Raw genomic sequence first — 24,830 nt, 5'->3', positions numbered from 1 at the left:
TATCCTGCTTTTTTGGGGGGCACTGTGCTGTGCAGCTTGCAGGATCTTTGTTCCTCGACCAGGAATTGAACCTGGGTCCTCAGCAGTGAAAGCTCAAGAGTCCTAACCACTGGATCACCAGGGAATTCCCTCCAGCTTTTTTTTTTTTTTTTTTTTCTGCTGTGCCATGCAGCATGCACGTGGGATCTTAGTTCCCTGACCAGGGATCGAACCCATGCCCCCTGCAGTGGAAGCGTGGAGTCTTAACCACTGGACCGCCAGGGAAGTCCCTCATTTTTTAAAATGGCTGCTTAGTATTCCATTATGTGGACCCTGTTACTTACATAACCATTATTTTCCTTCCTTTGACATTTAGATTATTCCCAGTTTTTTTGCTATAATAAATCAATCTGCAGTGAATTGTTATTACATAAATGTTTGTAGACATTCCTAATTATTTATAACTTAGGCTAAATTCCTGGAAGTCTGCATTTTTTAAACACATCTACTTTATTGGGGAACAAGATTTTTTTGCCTGAAACAATAGTTTAATTCATATTAAGTCATTGAAGTATCAAAACATGTTGTCTTTGAGGTAAACAACAGTGTAAACCAATAAGCCATGGGCTCCCTTTTTTTCCTCTCTGGCAAAAACAAAACCAAAACCAAAACCAAACCCAAAACATATAAGAGAAATTGACATGAATTGAGAATTTAAATTTGAGAAATCTTGAGAAATTTAATTTTTAAAAATCTCTTATAATATGGTTTTCTTGAAAGATTTATAACTATAATCATTAAAGACATTTATAGGAGAAGGGAGGGGAGATAACATTTGGACATCAACTATGTGCCATAATTGGATTAGGATTAGGGAGACAGATGAACAAGATGTTGTTGCTACCTATAGGAAGCTTACAATTTAGCTTAGTTTAGTTGAGGAGACCAACAAACAATAAACAAATTGAACTCAACAACAAAGCATAAACTCTTAATTTCACATCTCTTTGGCAGTTATGAAGAGTGATGGGCTGTGTGGGAAAGATTTACGGAGGACACATTTTTGAGACATCTCTTGATGTAATGGACAGGTGAGGGAGAGGAGGCAAGGTGGGAGAAGGGGAATGTCAAAAACAAAATGCCTAACCAGTAATGTGAGTTGGCTGAAGCAAGGCAGATGTGTTGGATAAGGGACTAACATCGCTTACAGCTCCTAGGAAAGGAACGCTGTCAATATGAAAAATATTATAGTTGGCTTTTCCTTTCCCTATGTTTACTCAAAAAAGAAACAAATTATACAAGAAGATATTGGTCATTTTCGTTGTATAGAAGAGTTTTTCATGGAGCTTATTGTTTCTGCCTAGAATATACTTGAAATTGGATCTGAGAACAGATGTTCAGAGAATATGAACTTCTTAGAAAGCAGCTGTCAAATAATTGAGTTGCTATTGGGAATCCTTTAAAATGTAAAGAGCACTTTAGATTTTTAAAGGTTAACTTATTTGATAAGTTAGTTCCTGTTAGTAAATGTACGCTTCAAAGTAACAAATGAAGGTATTATGCCTTGGTTAGAAATCCAGGCCCTTTTTGAAGGCAATAATTTTGTTATTTTTAATATCTTTAGGACACAGAGTCTGGCATCTAATAATTCAGTCATTTTGGATGGACTAAAAAGAAGACAGAATTTTCTGCAGAATTTTGAAGGCACAAAAAGCAGTCAAACTCTCACGTCCAATTCCTTACTACAACTAACTCCAGTCATAAATGTTTAATTCTTTCTTTTTTTTAAGATTTTTTTTTTGATGTGGACCATTTTTAAAGTGTTTTATTGAATTTGTTACAACATTGCTTCTGTTGCATGTTTTTGGTTTTTTGGCTTTGAGGCATGTGGGATCTTAGCTCACTGAACAGGGATCTAACCCGTGCCCCCTGCATTGTAAGGTGAAGTCTTAACCACTGGACCTCCAGGGAAGTCCCAAAATGTTTAATTCTTATTTTTCTTTTGGAAACTTTTTTTTTTGTAAAAATGTACAGCATTAATATAGAATGTTTTAATCAACTGAGTTTGTAAGAATTCTCTAAGGCCAAGCATATATGTTACTAACCTCATTACATATTTTGTTGTAGTTACTGTTTTTTTTCCTTTTTTGACATTGGCTTTTTTAAAGCTTATTTTACTATAAATTTATTGGGAATATATAGATTGTTTACAATAAAAAACATGGAATCATTGGTCTTCTTCCAATTAAATGTAATTTAACTTGAATCATCGGACGGACATTCATTAGTTGCTCAAATACGTAGGAAACTAATTTACTACCCAGTAGTGAATTTTTGTACCCACATCAATACCAAGTTCTTATGGTAAGTGGATCTCACCAGATTTCAACACAGAACCCCAGAAAATAGTGTTTTAGGGTTGCATAGATATGTTGTTTGCAACTTAAGTCTTCTATCATCAGAAAGAATTTATATAGATGTGTTGGGTACTTTGCAACAAGCATTCCTTCTATCCAGTCATTGCTGCCAAGGATATCGTTTGTGACCAGCTGGAACATGAACAAATGGCTCCACACTATGATTGACTGACAATGTCCAAAATGCCCATGGCAGTAGATATATGGCTCAACTGTTTGGTTCCTCCCCGCGTTTGAGGCTCTCTCTATAAAATGGCTTTGAGAAGTCAGGATGTTCTCAGATGGTGGAGATAGAAGGGAAGCAGAATGGTTGCAGGATGGCTGTGAGTGAAAGGGAGGTTCTGAATTAGAGATTTAGAGGAAAGATGGAAGATGGCTGATAGACAATTTTTCTACATTTGATCCACTTCTGTTCATGATAAGACCTCCGTAGCCTTGCCAGGATTTTTTCTGGCAGGACTTTTCAGACCAAGTAGTGGAATGGTCAGTTCTCTTGGGTTTGGGGAACATGGAGCAGTCAAGAGTGGTTTCAGCATGTGGGATCGATGCTAATGCTGATTTCTGGTTGAGGGGATGTTTCTACTAAGAGGTTTCTAAGGATTATCAAAGCCTTAGAGCTCAAGGATGATTGAGTAGAGAGTGCCTCTTTCCAGCTCTCACCATCCAGATAACAGTGAAGGCCAGAATGAAGCTCAGCAGTGTGGAGAGCCGACTCCAGGCCCTGTGGGAGTGCAGAGGAGGGGAGATCAGATGCGCTGCTCTGTTTCATTGTGGTTGCACCACTCACTTCTGACTGTTGGTTTTCAGTGGCTCTGACCAACCTACCGTGGCATTCCAAGATTATCTGTGGTTGCAGGGGGCAAAGTACCAAGAAGAGTAATCTGGATAGAACAGCCTTGTGGGGGAGGCATTGGTTTAGGGGGCCTTACAGCTTGGAATCAGCATCAGTGAATGGAAGTTAGGAGAAAGAAATTTCAGCTCAATATGAAGAACTTCCCATTAGACAAGACTATCTGAAGATGAAATAGGCGGCTTTGTAAACAAATGAACTTCCCGCTATTTAGGACATTCAAGCAGAGGCTTGGTGATCCCTTGACGGGTATGTTGCAGAGGTATTTCCAGTACTTTTCTTAAAAGGATGACTGAACTAGATGATTTTGAAGATTCCTTCCAACTGTAAGGTTCTGTGCTTATAAAACTCAGTGAAGGTTATATGTCAAACATATCCAATTAAAAAAAAAGGAAAAAAAAGATTCATTGAGGATCCTGTGAAATACTGAACTCACTCAGGATTCCCAAGTTGCTTCCATTTCTTCATTTCTGCACCTATCCCTACCAATCCTTGGAAAAAGGAGTACCAGCAACTCTTCTATCTTTGATCTTGGACCTGGACAATTTTCTTAATAGAGTAAGGAATCCAAAGTCTTTTGTGACTCTATCCACCTCTAGGGACCAATGAAATCCATCTAATTTTGCCACCAGGTGCATTATGACACTCTCTAAATGTATTAAATGAAGCCTATTATGAAACCAATAAACCTCCCTTCTACAAAACACAACATATGACCACAGGTATTAAAGATGAGTGTGCGTGTTATTAAATTGTTGTTTTGGGAGATTATTCTCTACAATGGGTGACTTGAATTTTTTCCCACTCTTAATTTTTGTGTGTGGAAATTTTACTTATTCTCTTTCCCATTGCAGTCTGTTTGCTAAGAGAAAACTGTTCTCTTGAGACAGCATGGTGACCTGAGCTTCGGAGTCAGATAAGTTTAAATCCCAATTCCAATCCTTGGTAGCCGTGTGATGGAGAAAGTTACCAAACTTATCTAATTCATTTTTTTCATCTGTAAAGGATATCTACTTTATAGGATTGTTGTAAGATTTGAGGATAATCTATTGAAAGTGCCCAATGGAGGAGGCACCTAATATTGTTACAAACATGTGTGTGTATATTTTTATATATTGATTCACAAAACTTGTCTAATACATGGCCTACTATACAGGTACCCTGTTTTTGCCAGGTTGTCTGGAATTCCTCCATTTAGAGAGTCCTTTAGGTTAAGATTATAGAAGAGTATCATTAATCAAAATCCAGATATGCCTGGGGGGGAGGTATTATGCTTTTGGCTAACAAGTTTTCAGTTAATACCTCATGCTATAAATAGGATAAAGTATGCAAAGCATGGGCTTATTGTGGCTACTCATATAATGTGAGATCATGTTCATCCTCTTTCGTCTGGGATCTCAGACCCCTAGGAATCCTCAGAATAGCTGGCTTCTGCAAACTATTTTCAATATTTCAAAAATCCTAATAGAAATTGTACATTCCCTTTGCTTAACTCCTTGCTACTAAAACATCAGTTTCTTTGCCAATGACTGAAATTACACCTGCTCAGTAATGCAACACTATCACATGCTGGTGTGACATTGTTAAGCTTCATTTGTATCTTATTCATATATTAGAAGAATGATCATGAATCAATTATTATTAAATGCAATTTAGCAGACAGAATGTTTCAAAGTGTCAGAGCCATGAGGAAAAAACAGAAGAAAGAGCCGTAGCAGTGAAAAAATTTGGGATCAACTGTATTTTGAGTACCCATCCTACAGCTACGTGAGAAGGCTTTTAAGGAATGGGGAAGACAGACTAGTGCCTAAAGGGAGTGTGGAAGAGAGACATGAGAGTCATGAAACAAGAATGGCGAGGGGATAAATCAAAAACAAACTCATGACTATCTTTCTGGCCTCTACAGCTCTTTCTCTCACTTGAAATCTTAGACACATGTTCCATTTTTAGCAGTTGAGCAGATTCTATTTCTTGGGGAATGGTGCCCTCTTCTGGAGTAACTGATGTGACTATTCCCTTCCACCACTTGATTGAAAGCATCTACAAAGTAATTGATTAGAGAAACAGACCTCCTCCCTCCATTTAAAAAGCTTTCCCAAATAATTTGAATTAGGAGCTAGATACATACATCAGTATACATATGCTAAATGTGTTCAAAGCTGTCTCCTCACCAACACTGTCAAAACCTGGAGCTAAAAGTAGAAATATAAGTACTTCTGTACATCATCTCTGCTGTACTGTTATGTCAGGGGATCCCCCCAATTTCCCTGAACTATCAGCAGGGAAGGCATTTTTGCCCCCCCCCCCCCACTTTACTAACAAAAAAACAGGTTTTCAAGTTTAGTTGGCCAAGGTCATGTGGCTAGCAATGGCAGAAACATCCTTCCTGGTCCCTCTTTCATTTTCTTCTTACTTCTTAGTACTCTCCTCACTCTCTGCCTCCAGTATCTCTTGATCGATTTATAGCTGACCCTTAAACTATTTCCGTCTCATAACATTTAAAAATGATAGTTCAATTCCTCTTGTCATATAAGATTGACATGCAGATGCAAAATGATGGTTCTTTTTACCTTCTACTCTCTATGGAATAAAAATTAAAATCTAGCCCTCTAGGTTTGAGAATGACCAGAGAGAGGCAAGTTTATAAAAAGTCATCTTGTTTTTACAGAGTTTAATGAGCCAAAGTGAAAGGCAAGGGAAATCTTTATAGAATGTTGCAACAGACCATCAGATGAGGCACCCCAACTGTCAAATTTTGAGAAAGAAATTATATCAGTGGCTCTGGCAAGATATTTGGAAAACAGAGATGTTCTAATAAGATTACACTTTGAGTTACTTGTACATTTTAATTATTCATGCTACCCCTTCATGTTCCCCCCAATAAATTTTTTTTAATAAATTTATTTTTATTTATTTATTATTTTTGGCTGTGTTGGGTCTTCGTTGCTGCGCACGGGCTTTCTCTAGTTGCAGCGAGCAGGGGCTACTCTTCATTGCGGTGCGTGGGCTTCTCATTGCGGAGCACGGCCTTTAGGCACACGGGCTTCAGTAGTTGTGGCTCGCAGGCTCTAGAGTGCAGGCTTAGTAGTTGTGGCGCACGGGCTTAGTTGCTCCGAGGCATGTGGGATCTTCCCGGACCAGGGCTCAAACCCATGTCCCCTGCATTGGCAGGTGGATTCTTAACCACTGCGCCACCAGGGAAGGCCCCCCCCAATAAATTTCATCATCAGTATAAATCTCTTGAGACTTATAGGGACCAAATATGAAAAAAAAGAATTATTCCCTCATCCCCATTCCCAAGTTTTCTAGTTGATGCCCACTGAGAACACATTTGTAGTGGTACCCCAATTTTTTCAGCTAAGCCACAGTTTGGTCAAGTTACTTATGACTTGGTTTAATTTACACACAGTTGCCCTTTCCACCTGACATAGACAGCAGCCAGAGTTTTGATTACATGAGTTTGGTGCTCAGAAAAGTAGGGTTTATAGAGTGTCCCAAATCACAGAAGGTCATTTAAAAAACACTAATATACTTATTAGTCTCTTGCGTCTCCAACAGTCTAGTCCTTTCCTTTTTCAGACCTGCTGTATGACCTCCGACATAAAAATGAATGCCAAAAATAGTCTTGAGGAGCTAAAACTTCATCTGTGTTTGATTTTCAACCACAACATACTAACATCTATTCCTATTATCCCAATTTTATACCTGTGACATTCTTAGCCACACCCACTCCTGCTTCCATGCACATCATACCCTGTTGTAGGGCTACAAAGACTTCACAGTGGTAGAATTGGGAGTGGGTGTGAGAGAGTGGGACAAAAAGGTTTTAGAAAAGACCAATCTAGCGATGCATAGCTAGTCCCATAATCTAGGGAGAGAGATGCATTTTTTCACCATCAACACCTGAACACTCCATTTGTTCACAGTATTGAATCCATAAGGTAACATTTAGATAAACATATAACCCCTGACTTTGGGCCAATCCACACTTATGCAGGAGGCCTGTAGCAATCACAGATTTATCATTTGTGGTTTCAGCTATTCAGGACCAATCCCCAAACTCCAGGACTTGTAGCAATCTGAAATTTTGGTAAGACATAAGTTTGATGCTCAGGTTACAAGGCTGGTGTGCTAGACATTGTCAAGTGGTTTGTGAAGTGCCCCTGCTTCTACGTAGCAGTTTGGTTTCTTGTTCTCAAGAGTAGGTTGAAGAGATCATGAAGAGTTAGAAGGAAATGGCTCTGAAAAGAAAGCCAATCAGCTAGCACCAGTGATGTAAGAAAAGAAAGGTACATGCTCAGGAGTTAGTCCTCTGTTATTATCAAAAGGTTTCCAGTTTTGTTCAAGGCTGTAATTCAGGGCCAGTTAATCCCCATAACTAATATTCTTTTATCCACTGCAAATACATAATCTGTCAAAGACATTTAGGCTTGTTTTTTCTCTAGGTTTCTCCAGATTTTCCTAACATTATTCATTCTATGTTTCATAGGAGCATCTTCCCCCCAAACGCTTTGGTAAGCTCAAAGCTTTAAGGTTGGTGTGGCAGAGAAAGCACTGATCTCGGATTCAGGAGTTGAGTTTTCTAGTCCTGACTGTGTGCCCCGAACTGTGTGACTTCAGACAAGTAAATCCCTCTTTTAGGGGGTTAGTTTCCTCTAATGTCAAATGGGGAGGGTGGGAAGGACCTAAACTAAACTAAGGACCAACTTCATGACTAAAACCTAAGACTTGAGGGAAGACTGTCCGGCCCTAGTCTTCTCCTCAAGCCCATCTAGCCCACTCCAGACCCCAAGACGCCCCTTCCCACCAACTCAGGGCCGCTGGCCTCGGGCGAAGCTGTTAGACGTTAACGCCTCACCCCGCAACGGGCGGGGTCGAGGCCCGCGGCTTCCGGCGTCGAAAGGCGACGCGGCGCGTGACGCTCCCATCGACCCCCGCCCCCCGCCAACGGGCAGGTTCTCCTGCCAGTCCGCCGCGCGCGCGTCCGCCGTCCGCCGCTGTTGAGAGGCTTCCTAGCCCCAGCAGTGAATGCTGGGAAGCCCCGAAACATCTCCGCTGTGGCAAAGAGAAATGTTCGGAGTGGGGGAGGGGGAGAGGGAGAGGGAGAAAAAAAATCCGAACATTTTATGCTAATCAGTTCGCGTCTCCTTTATGGAGATTGGTCAGGGTTTTACTCTAGAAGCCAATCATTTCAGAAGAAGGGTGAGCCAATCGAGACTCCTCGCATTCATTGGCTGGGAGACTGAGTCGCAAGGAAAGAGTTTAAACGGAGAGTATCCGGGATTATTTTCCCCCGCCGTGCGGTGCGTGTCCCGGAAGTGACGCACGGCCTTGGCTGGGAGGCCGCCCTGCCCCCGCTTCCTTTCATCGTGTCGCTACCCATAGGTGGTTGTGGCCGCCGTTCCCAGAGGGAGGCGGCGGCAGCGGTGGCGGCGAATGATGCCTGGGAAACTCCTCTGGGGGGACATTATGGAGCTGGAGGCACCTTTGGAGGAGACCGAGAGCCAGAGGAAGGAGAGGCAAAAGGTGCGCTGAGGATGGGCCGCGCCTCCTTTTGGGCTGCGCCGGCTTGGGCGGGGAGGGGAGTCTTGTCTACCTGATGGCCTGTCACAACCCGGCCGGAGCATCCGAGGGCCTCTCCTCGCGCCACCCTCGTCCCCGGGAGGTCGCTCCGGGACCATTACTACCTCCACACCCCTAACCTGGAGAAGGGCAGCACTGGGCTTGGGCCCGGCCTCCCGTGGTCCCCGTCCTTCCCGTCGGCGCCTACGAGATGGGCAGACTCAAGTTCTCATCGCGGAATCTGTTCTTTCTGTCCTCTTCTTAAGCAGCGAGGCCTGTCATTTGGTTCTCGTTGGCCGTCTTAGAAGATGATTAAGAAAAAAGATTGCCTTGAATATGTGTAACTTCTCCGTCATTCTGTCCTGTATGCGAGAATCTTGGGGAAAGCGATCTTAGATTTACAAACCTCGATAACGGGTCAGTAGAGGATTGAGGAAAAGTGTCACAGCCAAAATTGCCAGGATTTGGCTGTGATGGAGATCGCGTGGGTTGTATTAGTAATAGCCTTTTCTGTTAGTATTTTCATTCAATTCACAAATGTTTGTGGAGCCTAATTTATGCCAGACTCTTTGCTGGGCACCAAGAAGGTCCTTGCCCTCAAGGAGCCTGTTAGAAGAGTTGTAGAGACTTCCTGCCCCATCCCTCAAAAGAAGAAAGAGACTTAGAGAAAAGAAAACAGAGCTTGGAGAGTAAGGAAGCAGTGTTTGAAGGCTGACATTTGACAAAAGAATGAAAATATTCTCTGTAGTCCCAGAGAGCAGAACCTACCCTTCTGACCTTATCACCAAGGTAAACTTGCCATTTTAGCCAAGCAGTTATTATTTTTTATTGTGGTAAAATACACATACCATAAAATTTACCATTTTAACCATTTTAAAGTATACATTTTTGTAGCATTAAGTACACTCACATTGGTCTGCAGACATCATATTCATTCATCTCCAGAACTTTTCATTCTCCCAGACTGAAGCTCTGTGCCCATTAAACACCAACTCCTCGGTTGCCCTCTCTCCCCAGCCCCTGGCAACTACCATTCTCCTTTCTGTCTCTATGAATTTGACTGCTGTAGATAACTCATGTAAGTGGAATCACCAAGCAGTTATGTTAATTTTTGCTCCTTCTAAAATACTTGTTCCTCCTTCTGCATCCATATCCTATACATCTGTCAAGGTTTAGTTTATGCCTTTTATAACCAATCCAGTGTACACATACAGTAATCTCATTCCCCCTTGAAGTCTTGTTCGAGTGCTATCTTTATCATTTGATTGGCATTTATTATGCCCTTCCTTGTAAAGTTAGCTCATTCTTCCTGAGTGTATCTTTCCCAAGTATTTCCCAAAGATCCTTGAGGGAAATGACCATATCTTTGTCCATGCTTGCATTTCACTATATCCTTGTGAATTAGTGGCTTTCACGTTAGTTTCTCCAGAGGTACTTGTTGATTTTCCTTTCATTATGAAAGATAACTAAAGATTTGGAAACAGATTGGAGTACCAACTAATAGAAATAGAGCATTCAAATAGTGGTCTGGCATCCAGATGAAGGTAACTGGTTTTGGATGTGTTAAGATATGAAGCTGGGCCTTAGGTTCTCAGAACTGGAGTGCAGGTTAGGAAGGAAGCCTGGAAGTGTATGTTGAAGCCATGAAAATGGTATGAAAGTGTACATAGAGAACAGAGACTTAAGGAGCATCCACAGAAGGAGAAGGGAGAGGAGACATTGAAGAAGACAGAGGTAAGAGGGTAAGGAGGGAATATAGTGTGCTGTGGAAGCCAAGAAGGTAGAGAGTGTCCAGCACTGTGGATCTGATATGCAACAATGTATTTCATCACCTTGGGTTATTGCTGGGCTTGAACCTAGAGGTCTCATTTTACCTTGCTTCATCTCCCTGAAGTGCAGGGCCCAGGAGCAATTCAAACCCTGAGGCTTGCTGTATAAATAATCTTGTTTTTCTATAGAAGAATCTATTGGTTTGGGGAGATGTGGGATAGTTCAGTTAACTAAAGATCAAATGGTGTAACATATAACTATAACTTATATTAATGTAAAACTCTAATGTTTACAAAGCATTTTCAAATATGTTATTCAGTTTTCATAGCAACTCTTATTTCATGGATGAGAAAATTGTATGTGAAAGTATTCTGTAGAAACTGTGTAAATCATGGTGAAAATTTTGGTGCTGGTAGTTCTTACCAAGACTAGTCACTACCATCTAATTTATTTTGAACACTTCCATGTAACTTATTTTGAACATTTGCCCAAGTAATTTTGAAGTGCTAAATTTCCAAATCATTTCTTGCTGTCTGCAAATATTAAAACAAAAGTTGGCATTTCAAAACTAAAGTTGCAGAAAGCCACCCCCTCCCCCCTTTTTTAAGTTCTATTAACTAAATTTTTAAAACTTTAAAGAATTTTCTGGGATTACTAATGTAGTTGTCCTTCCATAGGAGTATAACAATTGGGCTTTTCTTTAACCTGTTTATCAAAGTTCAGGGAGGAAGCATGATGTGAAAAGAGCATGGGTTTTCAAGTCAAACAGGGCTTGATTTCTAGCACTTTCACTTGCAAGAAATCCCATATGTGGGTCTTTGGCAAGTTACTTATTTCTAAGAACTTGTTTCCTCGTCTGTAAAATGGCAAAGGTGATACAGGTTCGCTATCCCTTATCCAAAATCCTTGGGGCTAGATATGTTGTCGAATTCAGAATTCTGGGGATTTTTAAAAGGGTAACACCCTTGTAGGGTTTGGGGCCCCGAACCTATAATCAAACACCTTAACGTTAAATGTGAATATTCATACTAAGTGGAATAAATAAAGATTACAGTAGTCTCACATTAGTTGAAGTCAAATTTTGCCACGAAATGAGTTCAGGTCAGGTAAGGTTTTGTCTCCAAATAAGTTACAAAAAAACTTTCGGTTTTCAGAGCTTTATGGATATTGGAATTTTGGATAAGGGATTACGGACCTGTACTTCCCTTATAGGGTTGTTATGAAGATTTAAACAAGATAAGCCGAAAACATATTACACAATGCTGGGTAGGTACTCAATAAAATATTAATTTTTTTCTTGGAGATATTAGAAGTTTTTGCTTGTTTTTTAATTTATAAATCTTGAGTTCTCATTCTTTTACTGAAAAGAAGCTATTTCAGTTTCCCTTAAATGTTATAATGGGATTAGAGAGGGACTAGAGGCCAGGTCTTAAGAGTGCAAGATTTGGGTTGAGAAAGAAAGCAATAGGTAAAGCTTAGGCTTGGCATTAGCAACCAGTCTGGATTTCTACCAGGTACCTTTTCAAGATTACGGTAGATTGAGCTTTGCTGGTTGAGGGAGTCATACTCTAACTTCTCTAGAGTCTTAAAAGCAAAGCAAACCTTGTGACCCTCTTGTCACCCTCTTGTCACTGCTTCTTTGTTTTGCCACAGAGTGATAGAAGGAAGTCAAGGCACCATTATGACTCAGATGAGAAATCAGAAACAAGAGAAAATGGTGTTGCAGATGACCTGGATGCTCCCAAACCCAAAAAAGCTAAAACGAAAGAGAAGCTAAATGGTGACACTGAGGAAGGATGTCATAGACTTTCAGATGAATTTTCTAAATCTCGTAAGTCAAGAAGAAAAGATCTGTCAAATGGAGATATTGATGAATATGAAAAAAAATCAAAGCGAGTGTCATCCTTAGATAGTTCTACTCATAAATCAAGTGATAATAAACTAGAAGAGGTATGGATACTTTTTGTTTTGCATTTGACATTATCCTTGAAATACAGGATAATTTGATTTTTTAGACTAATTAGAATTGATTCTATAATATTTCCTGCTTAGTGTCCAGTACTCTCAGTTGGACTGGGGAGTCTATACAGCTGAAACCTGAGCCTTTTCCCCTTTGTCTTTTGTTTCTTTCATTATATTGCCTTTTTCTTGGTAAGAGGTTGGTGCGGGGGGGACTTGGTCAAGTTTAAACCTTTCGTGTACATTTGGGTTCCTAAATAGATTTTCCAAATTGCTTATTGATGGTCACCTACTTGCCTCTCTTATGGTTATTTCAGTCCTCATCATTACTCATGAATTAAATTCTGACTTTCTGAAACAGGGTACATAAAGGCCTCTTGACTTTGTATATTTTGCCTTCTGTTTCTTGTACTTCTGTAACAATAGCAACTTTCAATGATTTTTAGGTCTTACTGTAACTCAATCTTAAAGCTGTTTGCTTTTTTCTTTTTTTTTTTTTTTTTTTTTAAAAATTGGGTTGTCTTTTTTTTTTTTTTAATTTTTTTTTTTTTTTTTTTTATTCATTTATTTATTTATTCATTCATTTATGGCTGTGTTGGGTCTTCGCCTCTGCGCGAGGGCTCTCTCCAGTTGCGGCAAGTGGGGGCCACTCCTCATCATGGTGCGCGGGCCTCTCACTGTAGCGGCCTCTCTTGTTGCGGAGCACAGGCTCCAGACGCGCAGGCTCAGCAATTGTGGCTCACGGGCGTAGTTGCTCCGCGGCATGTGGGATCTTCCCAGACCAGGGCCCGAACCCGCGTCCCCTACATTGGCAGGCAGATTCCCAACCACTGCGCCACCAGGGAAGCCCTGTTTGCTTTTTTAAAACAGAAATGAAACATATAAAAATGATCCGAAGAAATTTGTTCTCCTGGGTATTAATTTTTTGGGAGGTATAGAAAACATGCTTAGTATAGAATCTTCATTCCTGGACTCATTACTTTTGCCAGTATCTGTTAGAGTAGGTATATTTTTGCACAGAATTTACTCAATTTGTTCTTGCACTTTTCCTCTAGTAGAGTTCATAGGTTTATCTGGGCATTACAAATTGTCATTAAATTACTCAGCTCTTAAGCAAAAAACAACTTTGATATTCTTAAAAGCTCTTGGTATTTAATAATTCTTTACATTTAAAAAATCTGATAGTTGCTGTTAAATACATTTGAGCTTAATTTAATGAGTAATCTTTGGGGAACTTTGAGAAAAAATGTTGAATCCTTGCTTTACAATATGGTGTTTTTTTATTTGTGAGTTTGCTATTTGTCAGGAAGCACATATGTTAAAGAGTTGTTCTAAATAAGGCCCTACAAATCTGTATTGCTGAGCAGCAGAGTGTACTTGCTCTGTTGGGATTTTGCCTGCTATAGTGCTCTGTATTGTAATAAGCTTAACTGTTTATTATTTTGTTTAGATTACGTTAGGGTTCAGGAGTTCTACTTCTAGGAATTTATCCTCCTAAGGAGATTATCACGAGGTGTGCAGAGGTGTATGAATCAGTATCTTATCACAGTGATGTTGGTAATAGCGAAAAATTTAAACATCCTAAATGTCTGATAGTAGGCAATTGGTTTGATAAAATATGCTATACCTATGTAATAGAATGCATTGATCTTAAAGGACATAGATATGTTAGAAAGGTATTCAGTCTATCTTATTAAATGAAAAAAAAAAAGATTACAAAATAGTATATACATATGATTTTATTTCATTTAGAAATGTATATGTGCCTAGATCAGTGTGTGTTTCAAATGTGTCTTTAGCTGATTGGATTGTAGATAATTTTACAATTTCTTTCTTTTAATATGTGGTTTCTAAAATTTCTGCAATGAAAATGTGTACTTTTCTAATAAAATTTTTTTCTTTTAATCTTAAAAAGATAACATTGAGGTTTGCTTAAATGGATTAAATTTGAATTTGATGTTATGTCTTTTATCTGGTTCTTAGTTTGAAACTTGTTATGGTGTGTGGTTTTGGAACTACCTTCTTTAAACAACCAATAATAAAGTTTTTAAGTAGATATATTGTCTTTGTTCTATATATGCATTGATGAGTACACAAAGTTTTCAATAGATGTTAAATGACAATGTCATGCTAACCTCTATATATGTTTGAGGAATTTTCAAGCTTACAGGAACTTTTCCTTGTATTAGTGACCTAAAAAATGCTTTTTAGATTCATAGAACAACTTATTTAACTTTTAGTTTTAGAAACAATTTACTTTCCTCATTGCTTAGCTTCTTTTGGGGCAGGTTTATAGGCTTGTGTTAATCTTCATAATTAATATTATCTATATCTGTGAATATGATTTAGATTTTTGAATACCTCTTTTGTAATACCTTCAGTCAAGTGGAATTATATTTTGATCTATGTAGTAAATGTATTTCTAAAGAGTTTTATGTGTGAATTAATCATTTTTAAATGTATTATGGGAAAGTGTATTAAGTAAGCTTGTTATTTAAAGAGGTACTTTTGAAATTAAAAGAATTTCCCACTAATGTATCTTGTAAGTTAATCTATACAGTTTTTGCAAATACTAACTAAAGTTGATTTGTTAGCTCATTTAGTAGAACTAAAAGCAGTAAATGAGTGAAAGATTCTAAATACCTGGTCGGATATGAACTATATCAGTTAGATCTTTGACTTCATTTTGACAGACCCTAACACATGAACAGAAAGAAGGAGCCTTCTCCAATTTCCCTATTTCTGAAGAGACTATAAAGCTTCTGAAAGGTACAATGAATTTTAATGGATATGCAATTGAAAATCTAAAACTAGGTTTTAGAAAACTCTTGTGCCTTTTCTGACCACAAGGAGACTATACAAAGCATAGGGAAATAGCTTTTATAATTGCAGTTATTTCTACATCATTTTTTTGGTATTCGGTTCGGTTTTTAACTTTAAAGAATTATATGTATTTTTCAAAAGTTCAGGCCAATTTTTTTTTTTTAATAAATTTATTTATTTTTGGCTGTGTTGGGTCTTTGTTGATGCATGCGGGTGTGGCGGCTTCTCATTGTGGTGGCTTCTCTTGTTGCAGAGCACGGGCTCTAGGCGCGTGGGCTTCAGTGGTTGTGGCTCGTGGGCCCTAGACCGCAGGCTCAGTAGTTGTGGCGCACAGGCTTAGTTGCTCCGCGGCATGTGGGATCTTCCCGGACCAGGGCTCGAATCCGTGTCCCCTGCATTGGCAGGCGGATTCTTAACCACTGCGCCACCAGGGAAGTCCCTCAGACCAATTTTTAAATAATTCCTCTTTGGGGTAGGAATAACTATAAATGTTGTTAGGTGATGTATCTTTAGGCACACGTGGATGAATCAGGAATGTTATTTTCAAATAAATGTATTTTTTCCTAATGCTGATCTTAGGTAAATATTTCAATGAAATCTCATTTTACAGGTCGAGGGGTAACATATCTCTTTCCTATTCAAGTTAAGACTTTTGGTCCTGTATATGAAGGAAAAGATTTAATTGCTCAAGCACGGACAGGAACAGGAAAGACATTCTCTTTTGCCATCCCCTTGATTGAAAGACTCCAAAGAAATCAAGAGACAATTAAAAAAAGCCGCTCACCAAAGGTAACCATTATAGGGAGTAAAAGGTTTAAACATTACTCTAATGGAAAGAGAAAGAAAGAGTATACTGGTCTTGGGAATGCCCTGGTGGTCCAGTGGTTAGGACTCGACGCTTTCACTGCCGTGGCCCGGGTTCAATCTCTAAGCAGGGATTGAATCTGGGAACTAAGATCCTGCAAGCTGCACAATGTGACCAAAAAAATAAAAAAACAAACCACAATATACTGGTCTTAAGTTCAAGTACCCCAAAGATAGAAAAGTTAGTCAGTCCTGGGGCATAAAGTAAAAATTTGGGTCCTAAAGCAAAAATTTGATTTTTAAGATAAATCTCAAGTAAAGCTAAAGTGAGTTATTGCATATGAATGTAATGTGTATGGATGCATAGATGTCTTTGATAACTGTATATTATGAAGCCAGCATATCTAATTTTAGGAGTATTTACGGTTAGTATATTTAGTGACCTTTTTCTTCTCTTTTTTCAGTTCTGACCTTTGCTTTTAAACAGTGATTTTGCTGAAGAGGTATTTATTTATTTGGTCATTCAGTAAATAATATTTATTTTACTGATTGACTTTAAGAGTATTATAGAAATGATACTGCTACTCCCTGTGTTGTTGGAGTACTGGAGATCTGTCTTAATTTATCAATAGTAAAGAACAGAGAGGACCTAGTGAAATTTTAGCCTAAAATTTGACCCTTTTAGAACCTATGTTCACTTTCAGGTTCATAAACGTGAAGAAGAAAAAAATCAGTATTGGGACTTCCCTGATGGTCCAGTGGTTAAGACTCCACACTTCCACTGCAGGGGGCACGGGTTCCATCCCTGGTTGTGGAACTAAGATCCCGCATGCTGTGCAGTGCGGCCAAAAACAAGAAAGAATCAGTATCAAAATTTGAACAGATATGTGGCTAAAAGTAATTTGTTCTTTGAGACTCCTAAATATTATTACAGTGTGAAAGTAAATTCACCTGTATGAATGTAATTAAATGATAGTGGTCTTGGAATAGGACAAATCTTTTTTAGAGAGTTCTGTTTCTTAGGTGAAATTAGGAATTCTGAAAGTAATAGAAATAGGACACAGTCCCAACACTGCCTTTAAAAAGCTTTTATGCTAGAAGGACATTACTGGAGATTCCAGCTCCACCACTTCTAGCTACTTGATCTTGGACAAGACTCAACTTCTCTAAGACTCATGTTCCTCATTTGTAAAATTGGGAAAATAATGCCACCTCATTGGGTTTTTGTGAGGATCAAATTAAATAATTCGTGTAAAGCACTATTGTTGTTTGCAGAGTTATAATCGGCATTGTACATAGAAAGTTTATGGCTACCTTTTGTTAAATCTGCACTTTCTAAATATCAAAAAAAGAGAAATAGAGGTAAATCAATTTTTGTATAACCTGTTTGAAACATGAGTTTTATTTGCTTAATAAGGGGCTTTGCCCCTTTTTGGTAAGTCTCTTGGGATCCTGTGTAGAAGAAGCTGCTCTCATTAAACACCAAACAGTTAAGTCCATTCTCTGATACTAGCTACAAATTCGGTTTCATATTCTACTTAACAAATAAATTGAACTATTTCTTTTTAAAGAATGGCACATATTGGGCATTCATTCGTTCATTCACTTATTCAACAAATATTTTTTGAGTATCTATTCTGTGCCAGGCACTGTTTGAAGTTCAGGGAATATATTGAATAGTAACTCAAACAGGCATAAATCCCTGTCTTCATGGAGCTTACATTTTAGTGGGTGAGGCAGACAATGAGCAAATCAGTAGAATATAAATATTTTATATGGTATAAGTGCTAAGGAGAAACAGTTAAGCACGGTTGGGAGGATATGAAAAGAGGGTTAGGAACTTCATTGAGAAAGTGACTTTTGAAAAGAGACCTTAAGGAAGTAAGGGAGGATATAATAAACATAAGCTGTTCTTGTTGTTGTTATTTGTGCTCTGTCTTTAAATACTATGACATTAATGATGAGATTCCTAGTTTTAAATGCACCTTAAAAAATAGTCTTCTCAGTTTGAACTTAGAGATCTACAGAAACTTATCTTTTTGTTTCTTAAAACTTTTGCTCAGGTACTTGTTTTGGCTCCTACAAGGGAACTGGCAAACCAAGTAGCCAAAGACTTCAAAGATATAACTAGGAAACTCAGTGTGGCGTGTTTTTATGGTGGAACATCATATCAAAGCCAAAGTGAGTAAATATGTATGATGGCAGCACAAAGATCTATTTGCTACTCAAATCTAAAATCTACGTTTGAATTTTTACGTATTATTGATATTTCTCTCCTCCCACAGTTAATCATATTCGAAATGGTATTGACATCTTGGTTGGGACCCCTGGCCGTATCAAAGATCATCTGCAGAGCGGCCGATTAGATCTTTCTAAACTGCGCCACGTTGTGCTGGATGAAGTGGATCAAATGTTAGATTTAGGTTTTGCTGAACAAGTTGAAGATATTATCCACGAATCCTACAAAACTGGTATATCCTAATTCAGAATAAGCACATTAGCAATTGTTTTCTTATCTAAAAGCTTATGAATTTTTTATTTTATGATTTTTAATACATTGTCCCCAGTGTTCTAACAAAACTAAAGGTATTTGGTATCTGTTTTCTTCCTGAACAAGAAAGTACAATAGCATACTTTAACCATTTTCTTAGCTTTCTGTGCTTTCTTCCATGTATTATTTTATAGTAAGTAGTTTTACTAACTCATTTTACTCATTTCTTTGCTCGTTGTTACTTCTTAAATTCTCATCTTCCTTCTAGGTTCAGTTTTCTTCATATTGATACTTTCCCTCAGTTTTGAAAGTTGAAAGTTTTGATAATTGCAGTAAAGTCTATATGTTCAAAATTCACCCCAAGTTTTGAATTTTTCATTATTTCTTTGAAGTTTGGGGGGATTTTTAAGAGCTGACTACATTGTGGGATATTAAGAAATTAAGAAAGCATTTGAATTCTTTTTGTTTATTTAAGATTCTGAAGACAATCCTCAGACGTTACTTTTTTCTGCAACTTGCCCACAGTGGGTATACAAAGTTGCAAAAAAATACATGAAATCCAGATATGAACAGGTTGACCTTGTTGGGAAAATGACTCAAAAGGCTGCAACTACTGTGGAAGTAAGTAGCTTTCCAGTGTGATAGATTTTAGCTTTTAGTTGATATTTTGAAATTTGTTGAAGCTAAACTTATGTTTTGGGTACCAGTTCAGGCCAAATATCTCTTTTTTACCCTTAGTCAATGAGATACCTATGTATTTCTATAGTCTGAGACTCAGGAGCAGAATAAAATAAATAGGGGGAAGAAAGTTTGTGAACAAGCAAGTCCTAACAGGAGATACACAGGCATCCATAGAGACAGACTTAAAGTATGTAGAATGTGAAAAACGAAGTAATTCATCTCAATTTGCTGGTGTTGGGATAATTTGTTAAAGCTTAGGTGGAAAAAAGATCCTCATTTCATACCGTATACCAAAAATACTCCCAAAGATTTAAAAAAATTAAGCCATAAAATAATTTACAGCAGATTGTAGGTCAACAGTTATTTGATTTGAGGAAAGGGAAGGCTTTTCTAAACATAAAGACAGAAGAAGGCACCATAAAGGAAAAGGTTTATAATTTTGACTCCATGAAAATTTAAACATATAGTATTTTTTTTAAAAAAAGAAAGGTAGTATTTGCATTATTTTGACAGGTATGTACCATATATGTCACTTTTACATTTGACAGATGTACATATATGTGTATGTAAATAAAAATAGTCCAGATGAACAAGAGTATAATCTATAAATACAATGTAATGGTTAAAAAGAATGTATTTGACTGATAAAAACCAGATTATAAAATGATAAGTACCGAATCATACTATTTTAAAAAATACACAAATAATCCTAAATGGATTCTTTAGGTATTTATGTACAAAGATAGGTGGGAAGGATAAACATCAAACTAATAATAATGATTACTTCTGGGAAAGAGGACTTTTATAGTATGGATGGTCAAAGGAAGCTTTTGTATATTTTATAATGGCTGCAAGTTTTACATTAAGAACATAAAATGTATCAGTGAAGAAAAGTTTATTAATGGGACTTCACTGGTAGTCTGGTGGGTAAGATTGTGCACTCCCAATGCAGGGGGCTTGGGTTCGATCCCTGGTCGGGGAACTAGATCCCGCATGCATGCAGCAACTAAGAGCCCGCATGTTGCAACGAAGATCCCGCATGCCGCAACTAAGACCTAGTGCAGCCAAAATAAATTAAAAAAAGAAAAGAAAAGAAAGAGAAAAGTTTATTAAGGACACTTTCAAACACGTACAAAAGTTGAATAGTACAAAGGATCTGATGTGCCCATCACCAGGCTTTAACACTGATCTTTTCTATACCCCCATACATTCTTTAATCCCTACATTTGAAGCAGTCCAGTCATCATTTCATTTTCGTATAATTATATATATTTTTAAAAGAACAAGCGCTCTTTAAAAACAAACAAAAAACCACAAAGTTACCATCATAGTAAAAAAAACCAATTTTTTAATATCTTTAAATATCTAGTGTTCACATTACCCTAGTTGTCTTTTTTTTGTAAATAGGTTGTTTGAGTATGGATTCAAATAAGATCCTTATATTGCTACTAATTTATATGTCTTAAGTCTTTTTTTATCCATGTGTTGAACGTTTATTCACCATCTTTTTTTTTAATTGAAATATAGTTGATGTACACTATTTTGTTAGTTTCAGGTGTACTGCATAGTGATTTGATATTTGCATATATTGTGAAATGATCACCATAATAAGTCTAATAACCATCTGTTCCCATACAAAGTTGTTGCAATATTTTTGACCGTATTCCTTATGCTGTATATTGCATCCCTGTGGCGTATTTTATAACTAGAAGTTTGTACCTGTCAATCCCCTTTACCTGTTTCAGGTCCCCGCCTCCCCCGCCTGCACTTTGACAACCACCATTTTGTACTCTGTATCTGTGTGTCTGTTTTCATTTTGTTTTGTTTTGTTTTTTAGGATTCCACATATAAGTGAGATCATACAGTATTTGTCTTTCTCTGTCTAGCTTACTTTCTAGATTCATCCAGGTAGTCAAAAATGGCAAGGTTTCATTTTCTTATTGATGGCTGAGTAATATTCCATTGTATGTATACCCCACATCTTCTTTATCCATTCATCTGTTAAATCCTTTAAAATACAGGTTCCTCTGTCCCTTTTTTTCTTTGCAATTTTTTATTGAAAAGAACTGATCATTTGTCTTACAAGTTTCCCATAGTCTCAATTTTGCTGATTTGCAACGCTGTGGTGTTAGTTAACATGTTCCTCTGTTTTCATTTTCCTGTGAGTTGATGGTAGATTGTGAGGCTCGATCAGATTCAGGATCTTTTTTATTTTTATCTTTGAGAGGTGGGGAGGAAGAAGCAAGACTTTGACATAGCTGGTACAAATGATTCTTAGTTTTCTTCTTTGTGCTTATCTCTGTTTTCCATGTGTTATGTAATTAGTTGTTTTAAACAATGTTATTGAGATATAATATGTTAAAATGCACAGATTTAAAATGTTACAGTATACTTTTTCCCCAACATTTTATCATGAAGATTTCAAACACGCTGAAAAGTTGAGAGAATTTTACAGTGAACACGCATATGCCCACCAGCTAGATTCTGCCATTAATATTTTGCTATATTTGCTTTATTGCATATCTACTCATCCCTATATCCATCTTATTTTTTTATTTATTTCAAATTGCAGAAATCAGTATAATTCCCCATAAATATTTTAGTGTGCATATCTTTAGCTAGAGTTCAATATTTACAATTTTTTTATTGAAGTAAAGTTCACATAACTAAAATTAACCACTTTGAAGTGTACAATTCAGTGTCATTTAGTTCATTCACAGTGTTATACAACCATTGCGTCTATCTACTTCCAAAACGCTTCATTACCCAAAAAGGAAATCTTGTAATTATTAAGCATTTACTCCCTATTCCCCCCTTCTCCTAGCCCCTGGCAACCATCAATCTGCTTTCTGTCTCGATGGATTTACCTCTTCTGGTTATTTCATATAAATGTAATCATTACAACATGTGGCTTTTTTGTGTCGGGCTTCTTTCATGTAGCATAATGTTTGCAATGTTCATCCACCTAATATTTACAATTTTTTAGATAAGATTTACATACAACAGAATGCAAAATTTTAAGTGTGCATTTGCTTCGTTTTGACAAATTCATACATGTGTGTAACCCAAACCCCTATCAAAACAAAGAATATTACCATGATCACAGAAAGTTCACCCGTGCCCCTGCCCAGTCCCCGTTCAGAGGCAACTACTGTTCTGCTTTTTTTCCATCATAGATTATAGATTAGTTTTGCCTGTCTTAGAGCTTCAGACAAATGGAATCATATTGTGTATACTCTTTTTCTGTAAGGCTTCATTCACCTAGCATATGTTTTGAGATTCATCCATATTGTTGCATAGATCAGTAGTTGGTTCCTTTTAATCACTGAACAGTATTCCACTGTATAAGTATACTACAATTTGCTTATCCTTTCACCTACTGATGGCTGTTTTCAAATGGGGTTGGGGAGAATCATCTTATTGTCTTCCAGGAAGGCCAATTCTTGAACAAATAGAAAAAAAAATGTCCAAGAGAAATCTTTTTCAATAATTTTAATGAAGCAGATATTTGATATTTTCTTTCTTCAAAGCATCTGGCCATCCAGTGCCATTGGTCTCAGAGGCCAGCAGTTATTGGAGATGTCCTTCAAGTCTACAGTGGGTCTGAAGGAAGGGCTATTATCTTCTGTGAGACAAAAAAGAATGTAACTGAAATGGCCATGAATCCACACATAAAACAGGTAGGTCTTTTTTCATGCTTTCTCTAATTGAGATTATAGGTATGAATCACTGAGCAAAAAAAAAATCATGTCCTTTGTGGACTAGGTTTGATAGTCATTCTTGGAATTGAGTCTCATTCAGAAAGAATTTATAGCCAGCCTCTCATGATCTGTTAAGTCAGGATAGAATTCTATCCGTTTTCATCAGAAGTTTTCTTAAAACTTTGCAGATGTGATCTTGAAAATACAAAGAGTGAAACAAAATGAGTTTCTGTGGGTAAGAGTGGGTAATATTTTAGAGTTGTGTATAAGAAGAATCACAAATATTTATTGAATGAATGGATCAGAACACTAAATCCATGTTTTTTTTTCTGTTAACTTTTTATAGTAGAAAATTTCAAACTTATACAAGACATACACAGAAGTTGGCAGTGTAATGATGTGTTCATTTTCCAGCTGCAACAATTATTTTATTTCATCCAAATGCCCACTCACTTCTCGCTCCTGAATTATCCTGATGCAAACCCTAGATAACATGTTATTATGCCCATAAATATTTGGGTACGTATCTCTAAAGGAAAAGGATTATTATTGTGTTTTTTTTTAAAATAAATTTATTTATTTATTTTTATTTTTAGCTGCACTGGATCTTCGTTGCTGCGCACAGGCTTTCTCTAGTTGCGTCAAGTGGGGGCTACTGTTCATTGTGGTGCACAGGCTTCTCATTGTGGTGGCTTCTGTTGTTGTGGAGCACTGGCTCTAGGCATGCAGGTTTCAGTAGTTGCAGCACGCAGGCTCAGTAGTTGTGGCTCACAGGCGCTAGAGCGCAGGCTCAGTAGTTGTGGCGCACAGGCTTAGTTGCTCCGCAGCATGTGGGATCTTCCTGGACCAGGGCTCAAACCTCTGTCCCTTGCACTGGCAGGTGGATTCTTAACCACTGCACCACCAGGGAAGTCCCTTACTTGTACTTTAAATATTGGCGTTCCTCAGAGTTCTAACCTCTGTAATTGTTTCTTCTCACTTAACATATTCTTTCTGAGCATAGTGATTAGTTGCACTTTGGAGTCTGACAGATCAAGATTTTTTTTTCTTTTAACTCTTTTTTTTTTAATATTTATCTATTTATTTGGCTGCACCGGGTCTTACTTGTGGCACGCAGGATCTTTTTTAGTTGTAGCATGTGAACTCTTAGTTGCGGCGTGCGGGATGCGTGCAGGATCTAGTTCCCCGACCAGGGATTGAACCTGAGCCCCCTGCATTGGGAACGCGGAGTCTTAGCTGCTGGACCACCGGGGAAGTTCCCAGATCTGGATTTAAATCCCAGTTGTGTTACTTACTAGCTGTATAACCTTGGGCAAATAACTTCCTATTTCAGTGCCCATGTTTCCTCTTTAAAAAGTGGTATTAGGGACTTACCTGGTGGTCCAGTGGTAAAGAATTCGCCTTCCAGTGCAGGGGACACAGGTTCCATCCCTGGTCAGGGAACTAAGATCACACATGCTGCAGGGCAGCTAAGCCCGCGCGCCTCAATTACTGAGCTCGCATGCCCCAACTAGAGATCCTGCACACCGCAAACTACAGAGCCCACGCGCTCTGGAACCCACGTGCCCTGGAACTCACGTGCCACAACTAGAGAAGAGAAAAACCTGCATGCCACAACTAGAGAGAGGCCCGTGTGCCGCAACGAAAGATCCCGCATGCTTCAATGGAGATCCTGCCTGCTGTAACTAAGACCCGACGCAGCCATAAATAAATAAATAAATAAATAAATAAATAAATAAATAAATAAATAAATCTTTAAAAAAAAGTGGTATTAAAAATTTTTTTATACTTTT

General features: G+C 37.9%; 2 protein-coding genes across 10 annotated transcripts in view; both read left to right on the top strand.

Moving 5' to 3' along the window:
* The window catches only part of STOX1 (storkhead box 1), a 53,051-nt gene extending 50,839 nt beyond the window's left edge, over nt 1–2,212 (top strand). For all 4 annotated transcript variants that reach the window (XM_082424432.1, XM_082424433.1, XM_082424436.1 and 1 more), the window contains one exon: nt 1,604–2,212. In XM_082424432.1, the coding sequence (XP_082280558.1) occupies nt 1,604–1,751 (148 nt within the window). In that variant the 3' untranslated portion in view covers nt 1,752–2,212. The remainder of the gene's footprint in view (nt 1–1,603) is intronic.
* A 6,297-nt stretch (nt 2,213–8,509) lies between these two features.
* The window catches only part of DDX50 (DExD-box helicase 50), a 29,101-nt gene continuing 12,780 nt past the window's right edge, over nt 8,510–24,830 (top strand). Inside the window, exons 1-8 of one of the 6 annotated variants that reach the window (XM_082424461.1) lie at nt 8,515–8,772; nt 12,232–12,528; nt 15,231–15,306; nt 15,971–16,149; nt 18,228–18,345; nt 18,450–18,635; nt 19,131–19,276; nt 22,867–23,016. In XM_082424461.1, the coding sequence (XP_082280587.1) occupies nt 8,683–8,772; nt 12,232–12,528; nt 15,231–15,306; nt 15,971–16,149; nt 18,228–18,345; nt 18,450–18,635; nt 19,131–19,276; nt 22,867–23,016 (1,242 nt within the window). In that variant the 5' untranslated portion in view covers nt 8,515–8,682. Of the gene's footprint in view, nt 8,773–8,794; nt 9,598–12,231; nt 12,529–15,230; nt 15,307–15,970; nt 16,150–18,227; nt 18,346–18,449; nt 18,636–19,130; nt 19,277–22,866; nt 23,017–24,830 lie in introns of those variants that run through there. The other 5 variants (XM_082424459.1, XM_082424464.1, XM_082424460.1 and 2 more) reach the window with 5 other exon arrangements.

The sequence above is a fragment of the Balaenoptera physalus genome (genome assembly GCF_965194825.1).
Source record: "Balaenoptera physalus genome assembly, chromosome: 14".
NCBI lineage: Eukaryota > Metazoa > Chordata > Mammalia > Artiodactyla > Balaenopteridae > Balaenoptera > Balaenoptera physalus.
This window is presented reverse-complemented; position numbering and strand designations above follow the sequence as displayed.